At 41.5% G+C, this 12,509-nt stretch overlaps 1 protein-coding gene across 1 annotated transcript in view; it reads left to right on the top strand.

The window, feature by feature from the left end:
• CSMD1 (CUB and Sushi multiple domains 1) overlaps nt 1-12,509 on the top strand; it is a 2,070,704-nt gene that overhangs the window by 1,879,076 nt on the left and 179,119 nt on the right. Inside the window, exons 40-41 of the mRNA XM_070781602.1 lie at nt 2,840-2,956; nt 12,212-12,421. Coding sequence (XP_070637703.1) covers nt 2,840-2,956; nt 12,212-12,421 — 327 coding nt within the window. The remainder of the gene's footprint in view (nt 1-2,839; nt 2,957-12,211; nt 12,422-12,509) is intronic.

Below are 12,509 nucleotides of genomic sequence, written 5' to 3'. Positions count from 1 at the left end.
TGAGTCATGTCCAACTCTTTGCAACCCCATGGACGTAGCCTAGCAGGCTCCTCTATCCATGGGATTTCCCAGGAGAGAATACTGTGGGTTGCTGTGCCCTCCTCCTTGTGCTTACTGCATTGGCAAGTGGGTTCTTTACCACTAGCACCACTTGGGAAGCCCAGAGCCTACCCAACATTAATTATTTTAAGCATCATGACAAGTCCCAGGATGGCCAAGCTGTTGGTCAGGGCCCTGCACTGAGATGGCATTCCCTGTGCCATGGGGTCCCTCAGACAGGGCATGGCCTATACCTTGGAACAAAAATTCCATATATTCTCACCAGAAAATCAGGAATCTACATAAAATGAGACACATAAACCCAGTTAAAACCCAAGATCCCTTGCTCATTTATAAAGATAAACACTTTGTCCTTTATTGATAGCACTTTACCAGTAACTCTTTGAATACACTATTTAACAATAAGAAAGGGTCTGGCAGGGAGGGAGTTTCTCCAGCAGGAGACTGGAAGTCAGGCCACCAACTGCTGGTGACAGTGAGCCTGGGGAGGAGACTGAAACTTGAGGGTAGGGCTGAAGGAACATAATGGTATCACTAGATGAATATAAAATAAGAGCAGCCCATTGATGGGGTTTTTAAAATATCACAAAGGAAAAAAGATTGATGCATGGCTTTCGGGGTCGTGTTTGTGCACTCATCCAGTGGCTCTTGTGTTTTGAGACGAACAAAGGCACGATCACCCGCTACGGTAACTAAGCACTCAAGGAATTAGGTTGTCTCTGTGTGCCTACAGGAGTTACACTCACATCAGGCCCTTTCTCTCTCCCGGGATGATCATCATGGTCCTGATTTAAAGACATGGGTCTTGATGATCAGTTCCATCATTCAGGCACTGGGTCAGCTGCTCCTGCAAGAAAGTCTCAGTCCTCAGTGAAGATATACACAGATGTTTTCATATTTTATAATTTCCAATCTTTTTTCTCTTCTTGGTACAAACCATGCTCAAAATCAAAATGGCAAAAATGTCACTTATATTTCAGTGGTTTTGGTGTTTCCATCATTGATGTGGTTTGTGCTTGGACCTGCATGTTTAACCTCAGTGCAGGTTGTAAGAGTCCTGGGGGGGGGTTGGGGGAACATCACTGCCAAATGAAGGCAGGCTCGCTGCTCAGACCCACCAGTGTCCACAACAGAACCCACAGACTTGTGGGTAAAAGCAGGCCAGAGACTTTATTCTCAAACACGTGGTGTCTCCTGCAAAGAATTAACCTGATAAGTTATTTTCTAGATAAAAACACTTAATGTTCAACACTTTGCTGGAATTTTTCACTCACCCACAAACATACATTTAAAGTGTTTTTAAAAACTTACATTTTTTAACTTGCACACCGTTGACACTCAGACTAGGGTTCCCTAGCTTGAACAATTACCATATTCATTAGACTTTTTATAAGATGTTTAGGTTTTCCCTCATATCAAATTTACCCAAAACAGATAAAGTCTTTCTACCTCCGTAATTAAAAAAAAAAAAATCTTGAGGGTCTCTGAAATCAGGCTCCTGAAATTATTTTGCCTAGTAAGAGCATTGTTAGACTATGAGTAAAGCCTTTTCCTGTGGCTTCCTTGAAAGAAACAACATCATTTGCATGATTGGTTTGAAATACAAGAAATCACCATTTTAACAGGTTGGAAATGGTCAAGTCCAAGTATTAGAACTTCATTCTATATTATTTGGCATGTGCGTTATAAAGTCAGTCATGTTTCTTTACTGTCAAACCTCAGCATTAACAGTGTAAAATGTGCGTAACCAAGGTAAGTCCAGGGATGGGAACATACAGTCACACCTATATTCACAGGGTGAGATTTCTTGCAGAACAAGTGGTCTCAGTTAGGTGCATTACAAAGCTGGGAAGAATTTTGAAGGTAGCATATCCAGGTTAAAACTTGGAATCTAGGGCCTTCCCTGGCAGTCCAGTGGTTAGGAATCCACCTGCCAATGCAGGGAACACAGGTTTGATCCCTGCTCCAGGAAGATCCCACCGGCTGCAGGGCAACTAAGCCTGTGCACCACAGCTACTGAGCCCATGCTCTAGAGCTGCAACTGCTGAAGCCTGCACACCCTAGGGCCTGTGCTTTGCAACAGCAGAAGCCACCACAATGAGAAGCCCATGCACTGCAATGAAGAGTAGCCCCCACCCCTTACTACAGCTAGAGAAAGCCCACATGCCGCGACTAAGGCTCAATGCAATCAAACATTAAATAAATAAAATAAATCTTAAAGCAAACAAACTTGGATTCGAGAACCAGACAGAGCTGAAATAAAATTTTGGTTGTGCTGTTTGCCAGGTGTGTGCCCTTAGACAAATTCCTTAATCTCCTCATGCTTGGTTTCCTTGTCTGTAAAGTGGGATGATACTAATACTCACCTTTTAGGGTTGTGATGAGAATCAAGCAGTGAACTGTGTTTATCTCAGCCCATAGGTGAGCACATGGCTAACGATCAGTAAGTAGTAACTGGTACAAGCACTCAGAACCTGGAAGACAATGGGATACTGACCAAAGTGTGTAAGCTTGACCAAGCTGTACTGAGAGCCTCTGTGGACCAGAAGGAGATAAACTACGAAGACCTGTCTTTATTCTTAATCAGTGAATGCTCAGCAGAGAGAACTAGACCCAGAAGTAACTAAAGGGCATCCCATTTATGTATGTGCTGAAGCTAGGGGCAAATCCATTTCTGAAGACTTGCTTCAGGGTAGCACACTTACATGGGGGTGGGGGGAGTGAATTGTCCTAGAAAGCCATGGCCCCCAGGCACTCACTCCACTTGTCGTTCTAACAGCGACCTGCGGGGGCACCTTGAACAGCATGGGGGGAGTGGTCCTGAGCCCCGGGTTCCCTGGCACCTACCCCAACAACCTGGACTGCACCTGGAAGATCTCCCTGCCCATAGGCTATGGTGAGTGATGACATCTTTTAATTCCTCAAGACCCAACTTTTTAATATATTCCTTGCAAAGAATAAGACTAAGTAAAAAGCGAGCCTTATTCTGTTGACCTAACTGTGTCTTTAATTGAATATGGCTTACAGATTTAAATAAAGCATTGGCAGAATAACTTTGAGAATAAAAAGTTATTTGAAAAGTCATTCGGCCATACACATCTTTTCAAGGCAAACTAAATTGGCAGAATGATTATAGTAGTCACATGAAGTGCAAAATGTAGCATCCCTAATTCAATCACCAACCTCTTTATTCATAATACCACCTTCAATAATCTATCACCGGAAGTCAATAATGGTAGTGGTTTCTTTTAAATAATTATTAAGGTGTTTTTCAGGTTATGATTCATTTTAGTATTATCTTATAAAATTTTATCATTATTCCTTACATTGATTTAGGTTTATGAAAATTACCTAAATGATAAAAATCACATTTAGTTATGAACTTCCAGGTTACCTACCTTAAATAATTCATAATTTTAATTGTTATATACACTAAAATCCCATTCTTGGCCTGCTTCAGAAATGCACAGTCTTTGTGAAATTTTAATTCTCTGTCATACCTTTCCTCATCTGTCTCATGGTTTCCTTATATTTTAGTTCATTAACTTGGATTTTCCCCACCTGCAATTGTCCTAAAAGTACACACTGTGATGAGGGTGCCAGATTAGTTACTCAGGGAATGTCCCAGAATGTCCATAGTAATTGAGTGCTTATGCACTAAATAAATGTTAGCTGAATGATGGGTGAACAGAAGCATAAGTGAAAATCATTGCCCTGGAAGAAGGTTATATATTTTAATTAAGTTTTCAAAGCTTTTGCTTTAAGAGTCTGTTCCAGGAGGAGGAAGGGGTTGGGGGAAGTCTACCTGCTCAGCTGAGAGCAGCTAAAAGGGAGGGCGTACGGCCACCAGAGTAAAGGAGGGGCGTGCAAGGAAAGGGGCCCCCACTGGGGAAAGCACACGTGAGATTCAGCTCCATGACCCCTGAAGGGGCCCCAGCATGTGGGGGCATAAGGAAGGGGGGACAGTTCACAGGGGTCATGGAGGTGCTCTATTTGTTCCAGGTTTTTAAATTTTATTTTTTAAACAGTGAACTCTCTGGGCAGAGAGGCTATAATTCTGCCCTGTGCTATACCAAACAGAGGCCTTTGACTTTAACCAATGTTGGCTCAGCCATCCACAAAGCCTGGTCTGTTTTTTCACCCTGAGAATCTCAAGATCTGGACAGGGTCGGTTCCGTGTTTGGAGTCAGATGTCAGGGGCTGGATTGGAGTTACAGTTGATCCGCAAGGTTCCAGCAGGGCCTCAGCATCTTGAGGGCCACAAACTTACTAGGAAAATAATAATAGTGTAGGCTACTGAACTGAGTGAACCCCAGGAATCTCACTTTCCGCATCTCTAAAAATGAAATAACCACACAGGGTTAGGGAGGATTCACTGAAACAGCTCAGGCGAGAAATTTAGTATAGGGCTTGGCATGTTGTAAATAACAACAGCAAAATGCTAGCTGGTTTTTAAATTGTTATTTCAAATACTTCCCACTTTTCTTTCAAACCTCATTAGAAACAGTTTACTCATGAATGGATATGTACATTTTATTAACTTATTTTCCCAGCCTCACTGTTTCATGGTGTGAGAAGGCTGCTGGTCAGCATGCTTCCTTTCACTGTTCTCTCACTGAGAAACCAGTACACAAGACAGTAATTCAGGGAAAAAAAGAACAGGGATCTTCTGACTTCATGATCATGATCTATGAGCATAAGAAAGCATTTATTTCAAGACAGGTTTAAATGTTAAAAAGATTTATGGAATATTATAATTAAAACTAGTTGTCTTTAAAATGTTTAATATTGCCTAGCACTAGGCTTGAAAAAGCATCTTGAATAACCAAAAAGGAACTTTATGCCTGAAATCCTAAATACATGCAAAATAGTATGACTGTACCTAGCTTTTTAGAATAGATACAGTTATGCTTCAGAATAATTTGCTACAGATTACAGCCGGACATCCTGGAATATGAAGTCAAGTGGGCCTTAGAAAGCATCACTACGAACAAAGCTGGTGGAGGTGATGGAATTCCAGTTGAGCTATTTCAAATCCTGAAAGTTGACGCTGTGAAAGTTCTGCACTCAATATGCCAGCAAATTTGGAAAACTCAGCAGTGGCCACAGGACTGGAAAAGGTCAGTTTTCATTCCAATCCCAAAGAAAGGCAATGCCAAACAATGCTCAAAGTACCCCACAATTGCACTCATCTCACACACTAGTAAAGTAATGCTCAAAATTCTCCAAGCCAGGCTTCAGCAGTACGTGAACTATGAACTTCCAGATGTTCAAGCTGGTTTTAGAAAAGGCAGAGGAACCAGAGATCAAATTGCCAACATCCACTGGATCATGGAAAAAGCAAGAGAGTTCCGGAAAAACATCTATTTCTGCTTTATTGACTATGCCAAAGCCTTTGACTGTGTGGATCACAATAAACTGTGGAAAATTCTGAAAGAGATGGGAATATCAGACCACCTGACCTGCCTCTTGAGAAACCTGTATGCAAGTCAGGAAGCAACAGTTAGAACTGGACATGGAACAACAGACTGGTTCCAAACAGGAAAAGAAGTACGCCAAGGCTGTATATTGTCACCCTGCTTATTTAACTTACATGCAGAGTACATCATGAGAAACACTGGCTGGAGGAAGCACAATCTGGAATCAAGATTGCCAGGAGAAATATCAATAACCTCAGATATGCAGATAACACCACCCTTATGGAAGAAAGTGAAGAGGAACTCAAAAGCCTCTTGATGAAAGTGAAAGAGGAGAGTGGAAAAGTTGGCTTAAAGCTCAACATTCAGAAAACTAAGACCATGGCATCCGGTCCAATCACTTCATGGCAAATAGATGGGGAAACAGTGAAAACAGTGGCTGACTTTATGTTTCTGGGCTCCAAAATCACTGCAGATGGTGATTGCAGCAATGAAATTAAAAGACACTTACTCTTTGGAAGGAAAGTTATGACCAACCTACTGCTGCTGCTGCTGCTAAATCACATCAGTCATGTCCAACTCTGTGCAACCCCATAGACGGCAGCCCCCCAGGTTCTGCCGTCCCCAGATTCTCCTGGCAAGAACACTGGAGTGGGTTGCCATTTCTTTCTCCAATGCATGAAAGTGAAAAGTGAAAGGGAAGTTGCTCAGTCGTGTCCGACTCTTCGCGACCCCATAGATTGCAGCCCACCAGGCTCCTCCATCCATGGAAGTTTGCAGGCAAGAGTACTGGAGTGGGGTGCCATTGCCTTCTCCGTGACCAACCCAGACAGCATATTAAAAAGCAGAGACATTACTTTGCCAACAGAGGTCCGTCTAGTCAAGGCTATGGTTTTTCCTGTGGTTATGTATGGATGTGAGAGTTGGACTATAAAGAAAGCTGAGCACCGAAGAATTGATGCTTTTGAACTGTGGTGTTGGAGAAGACTCTTGAGAGTCCCTTGGACTGCAAGGAGATCCAACCAGTCCATCCTAAAGGAGATCAGTCCTGGGTGTTCATTGGAAGGACTGATGTTGAAGCTGAAACTCCAATACTTTGGCCACCTGATGTGAAGAGCTGACTCATTGGAAAAGACCCTGATGCTGGGAAAGATTGAGGGCAGGAGGAGAAGGGGATGACAGAGGATGGGATGGTTGGATGGCATCATCGACTCGATGGACATGGGTTTGGGTGGACTCCAGGAGTTGGTGATGGACAGGGAGGCCTGGCGTGCTGTGGTTCATGGGGCCACAAAGAGTCAGACGCTAGTGACTGAACTGAACATATAGTACCACACTGGGTTTTTCTGACAAGTTGTGTAATCTATAAATATACTCCTAAACATGAAATTTTAAAACAGGAAAGAGGCATGTGCATTCCTGGTTCCTGGATTGTCAGTTTGGGTTTGGGTTGCCTAGGTATTAATGACTGTTTTGCTAATAATTACTGTACAGCTGTCTCCAATTCCCCCAGCCATCCTGAAAGACACAGTTATCCAGAATATGAGACAGCAGTGCTTTTTCTTGAGAAAAAGCAGGTTAGATGTTTTTCATCAGAGGAAGGTTTGTTGCAGTGTTTTTGATCTTTTCACACAAGCAAATATACATGGGACTGCCTGTTAGACGTCCGACACACTTGTTCAGCAGGAGCCAGCTCAGTCACATAATTCTTCTGATTAATCCTACTTCTCTCCCACACCCATGGAACAATAGCTTAATTATATATGCAAAATGACCCGTCGCTCTGGTATCACGTGAAAGCCCACCTATGTCTCCACTTGCTAATTACTCACCCCCTGACAACTGCTCTCTGCATCCAGCCTCAGTGAGAGCATGTTTACCAAAAGCGGGGTTCCAGCTGCTCCCCACTCTAAAGTCAGTAAAGAGGCCAGGTTGGTGGGAAGGAAAGTTTGCTTGATTTTCATGCCAGCATCCAATGGGGAGGGTGGACATCTGTCCAAACGCGGACTCCCCTCCCAGCCAATGATGGTCAGTGGACAAGAGCTGTCATAGGCTGAGGGAGGGAGCTACATGGAGAAACAGCACAGTCAGCTCTGACGGTCATCTTCAAGTTGGTCATCGGTGGTCTGACCAGCAGGATCTTGATTATTTTAAGCACAGTTTCAATCTTCAGTTTCAGTGTTGGTTTGATCCCATTTCCTTGAGGACAGTTCTCAGAATTGTGGCAGCTTATGTCATGACTACAGCCTGGTCATCATGTAGTTAACTTATCCACCTGGTGCAGAGGTTTCAGTATCTATAAGACAGCTCACAGGACATGGCTCAGATTATTATTTATAGCCCATGAGACAGAACTAAAAGTTCTTGACTACGCTTAGTGAGAACACATTATTATTAGTAGTATCATTATTATTATTTGGCCTCTTTTGCCTGTTTTCCTTTGTTACTACATTTTCTCAGTTCTCTGATTAAACTTATTCATTGGCTGAAGTTTTTCCACAGACAAAAGGCAGGCTGAGGACATAGGAGGTAAAGGACCATAGGGCCCTGCTCTGTTACAAGCATGCAGTCACAGGACTTCACCTGAGGGGCAGGCATGGTACATGGTGGTCTCCCATGTCTTTGGGCTCTGAGCGTAGACGAGTAGAAATCCTAGTTCTGTAAGTGACTGCTGGTATGAATTTGCAAGTTGTGGACATGCTTTAGAACAGCTGTCACTTATCTTTAAAAGGAATACCACAAAATATTGTTCTCCTACAGCTGTTCTGAAGCAAATGCCTGACACGGAGAAGGCATTACCTAACTGTTCACTGCTCTTTGTTACTAGGCCAAATGCTCTAATGTTGTTTCCTTTCCTTTCCTTTCCACAAATTTGGGTTGCTCTTTTGTGTGGCTGGATTCTCCAGGCAAGAACACTGGAGTGGGTTGCCATTGCCTTCTCCATTGTGTGAAAGTGAAAAGTGAAAGTGAAGTCACTCAGTCGCATCCGACTCGTAGCGACCCCATGGACTGCAGCCCACTAGGCTCCTCCATCCATGGGATTTTCTAGGCAAGAGTACTGGAGTGGCTTGCCATTGCCTTCTCCAAATCAAACAGAACTTCTGTCTATTTTCTTGAAAGTTTCTAAAAGCATATTTAACAGAGATTAAATCATTTGTTTTTTCTGCTTTACTTTTTATATTTGAAACCCTTGCACTTACATCACACAGCATGGGGTCAAAACTGGCCATGGCTTTGGGCCATCTAGAAGCATAGGGAGGAAATAAAAGACTCTTTAGAATACTCCCTCTGAATTCTGAAACTATTCACTCATTTGCTATATATTTATTATGCACAGATGATGTACAATAGAGCACTTACTATCCACAGGGTCTGTCAACCAAGAGACAAGAGTTTAACTCTGAAGCTATGGTCAGCTTACATATTCAAAGTTTTGTCAAGTCCAGATTCAAAATCCTTTCAGCAGATGCCTTTTCCTGACACTTAATTTCCAATGTGTAATGACGGTCAGTGTAAATTTCACCCTAGATGGGCATTCAGATGGGTTTTCTTGTTGCAATAACACACTTTTGGTATTCTGTGAGATAATAGAAGGATAACTAGGTTACGCTTATTTTAATCCCTTCATTTTGGCTTCATGATGTCAAACTGGACACAATTCGCTGAAAATTAGATAGCTAAAAATTTCATTCTAAACCAGATTAGAGTTGGGCTCAGTTCTCTTTCCTGATACATATTAGGTGGTTTGATATGGGGCTGGATACTTTATCCTGCTTAATATGCTAAGTTTTCATAAAATTATAATTTTCATAATCCCATTTCCATTTCAAGATTAATTCCAAATCAGGGAAAGGCCACTTTCACTATTTCCTTTACTTTGGAGATATTGGCCATCTTTTAGGGTTTTTGTGCCCCTTGATCTGCTTGCAATCTCTCATTTCTTTCTCAACCAGGCCGTTCTGTGAATTTCAAATGTATCTCTGAATGAATTCATCTGACATCTGCATATGCACATCTGAAATGAGCCCGTTTTAAGCCGTTTCCCTGCCATTTGATTTTATACCCAAAAAGGAAATAAATATTTTAAGTGTTCTAATCTTGCCCTCGTTTCACATCCTATCTCATAGTTTTTGGATGAAAAATAGAAATTTCAATAATTCGTCATTCGTTTTTGATTGTTCTTATGTCGGCTTCTGTGTTCTTCCTCCCGTGAAGAATGTGATGGGTGTTTATGAAACTCTGTGGACCATACAGGTTCTAGGCCTTGATGCAGCCACCAAAAATATATATTTTTTTAAATCCATTAGTATAGTTTATTAATTAGTCAAAAAAAAGAAAAAACAACCCTCTTTATTGTCAGATGTTGGGCCAGGCTATAAAAGCAAACTGTTTTTAGCTCAACAGTAGGTAAGGAAGTAGATCAGATGCTAACTGACCTGCGACTTACAGACTGGCCAAGTGGCTCAGCTCTCACAGCAGGTGGCAGAGAGGTGACAGGTGAGGAGGAGGGGCTAGGAGTCATCGGTCCTGCCTTCTCTCCTTCTCGCCTGCCTTCCTCCTTCTTTACTTTCTCCCTCTCCCTCTCTCTCTCTGTCTCTTTCAATCCCTCTCTCTGTCTTTCTTCTTTCCTTGCTTCCAAATTTCTTTCAACTAAACGTATTTACTGAGATGTATAAAGAAAATGATTTAGCTTATGGAGGTCTCTCCAACAGAGACATGCTTGACACTCTTACATATTTACAGGAATGTTTTGAATGTATGGCTTTGTTGCCTGTGGGTCATCTGTGGCGCCTGGCGTTAGAACAGCCAGGCCAGCCCCAGGCCGGCCTGTTCCTTCACTTCCTGCTCATGTGTCGCTGTATGTACACTTGGACGGTGTGGAAGAAACTTGAGTTGCTCATTCTAAAAACAACCAAGGTTTTGTAGTCTTGTTAAAGACCTTTCACTGAAAGTCTTTCTTCTGCTTTTCACTTTTTGAGTCTCTTCCTGAAATATTCTGAAATTCCTTCCAATTTTCTCTATCAAACTAGGGTGATAATTTTAATACAAAATAACTTTCTCCAAAAATTTGTAACATTTGTAACATCATGAGATGCTTAGCTTGTGTCTAGCGTGTTTCCATGCTAAACCAGAGAACACGAGTTCTCTGTCCATCAGAGTTGGTGTCAGTCTAACTCTGCATCTCGCTGTGTTACCTGGGACATCACACCCAGCCTTCCTGTGCCTTATTTTGCTCACCTGTGAAATAATGGTAATAACAGGTCACCTGTTTACCAATGGTCACCTTGGTAAACTGAATCCCGATGTGATAATGGACTTACACTGTGTCCAATCAGAAAGGCCATTATTCACGCTTTTCTTCCTCCTAACAAGGTTTTCTCCATAATTGATAAAATTGTGTTTCTTGGAGAATTTTAAAATTTATTGAGTAGCTTTAGGTTGTTCTTCCCTATTACTCTTTGCATGAGCTTTTATTCTTTTCTTTTTTTTTTTACTGATTTCAGACTCTTGTTACCTATGTTACCTATGTTTTCCATCAATACTAAGTAGATATGATGGCTTTACATTTTCTCGGCATTTATGCTTAAGTAAGGTAACCCTTGCAAACATGATCTTTAATATAACAATATCTTTAATTTCCTAAAACCTAGGAAATGTGTCAGATATGTTAGATGAAAAGTAATGTATATATATATAGATAGATAGATAGATGAAAAGATCTTTATATATATGGATAGATGGATAAAAAGAGCTTTATATATATATATATATATATATATATATATATATATATATATATATATAAGAATAACACAAAATAAAGCTTTCCTCACATGCTGAGAGAGTAATCCACAATAGCTGTTGGTTTTCTTAGTTTAGGCTTTATAAACCCAACTTAATTGCCTTGATTTATGCAAAAACTACTATCTTTGGCATTCTGAATAAACCTTCAAGTGAATTAAGAAGTATTTTAGGAACAATAGTCAAATTTTCAACCATGCCACAATACCACAGCAAATAACTCTAAGTTATTTTGATTCTCTTCTGAATTATCAATAGTAGCTTATCTGGCACACTGATCAATATTATGCCAGCAACGTGGGTCCTTTGGACAGCCTTGGCCTCTTGTTAAAATAGATTCAGTTGTGAGAATCAGCGTGGCGTTTACCAGAGCAGGTTTCTTGCAAACACCAGTAATTTGCATTGCAGGCACTACACAGTCAAAACATCAGTTTTCAAACTAAGAGATTTCTGGTGAGATGGTATGAGCATCCTCTTAAAAGCCACTTCTGAAGTGTGTTGCATTTTGTTAGGTCTATATTGGCTTCTTCCTTGATAAAGCTGAAAATTAACTGACAATTGCAAACTTATGTTTCTGATTGTAAGGATTATAATAGCAGCTGGACAAGAATCCCTGCCATTGTGTGTGGATATAAGTCGCCATTCTGAGAATTACACCTGCATGCCTCTGTGATGCAGTGCCAGTAATGTCCATATTTCACAAAAAAATTGACTTAGGAGCATTCACTACATGAACAAAGGTCACACAGCTGGTGGGCAGCAGAGGAGAAACCAAACCAAGGCTTGTTGTAATTCACAATGTTCATGTTCCTCCACTCTGCCTCCTAGAGAGAGATTGTTGGAAGAAACTGATGTGGTTTTAATCTCTGTTGATAAGCATTATAAAAAATTTTGATACCAGTATTCACCAGTGTTGCCTATTTTTTTCATAGGTGCACATATTCAATTTCTGAATTTTTCTACCGAAGCTAATCATGATTACCTTGAAATTCAAAACGGCCCTTATCACACCAGCCCGATGATCGGGCAGTTCAGCGGCCCCGACCTGCCCAGCGCCCTGCTGAGCACCACTCATGAGACGCTCATCCACTTCTACAGCGACCACTCGCAGAACCGGCCGGGGTTTAAACTCACTTACCAAGGTAAGACTCCTACCACACCTGGGGATGCATCTGACACTTAAATTCTGTGGAAGCATGAACATCCGAGCTGGTTAAAGTCTTGCACAAC

Source organism: Bos indicus, chromosome 27, assembly GCF_029378745.1.
Source record: "Bos indicus isolate NIAB-ARS_2022 breed Sahiwal x Tharparkar chromosome 27, NIAB-ARS_B.indTharparkar_mat_pri_1.0, whole genome shotgun sequence".
NCBI lineage: Eukaryota > Metazoa > Chordata > Mammalia > Artiodactyla > Bovidae > Bos > Bos indicus.
The sequence above is the reverse complement of the archived record's forward strand: the minus strand, read 5'-3'. Positions and strand labels throughout refer to the sequence as shown.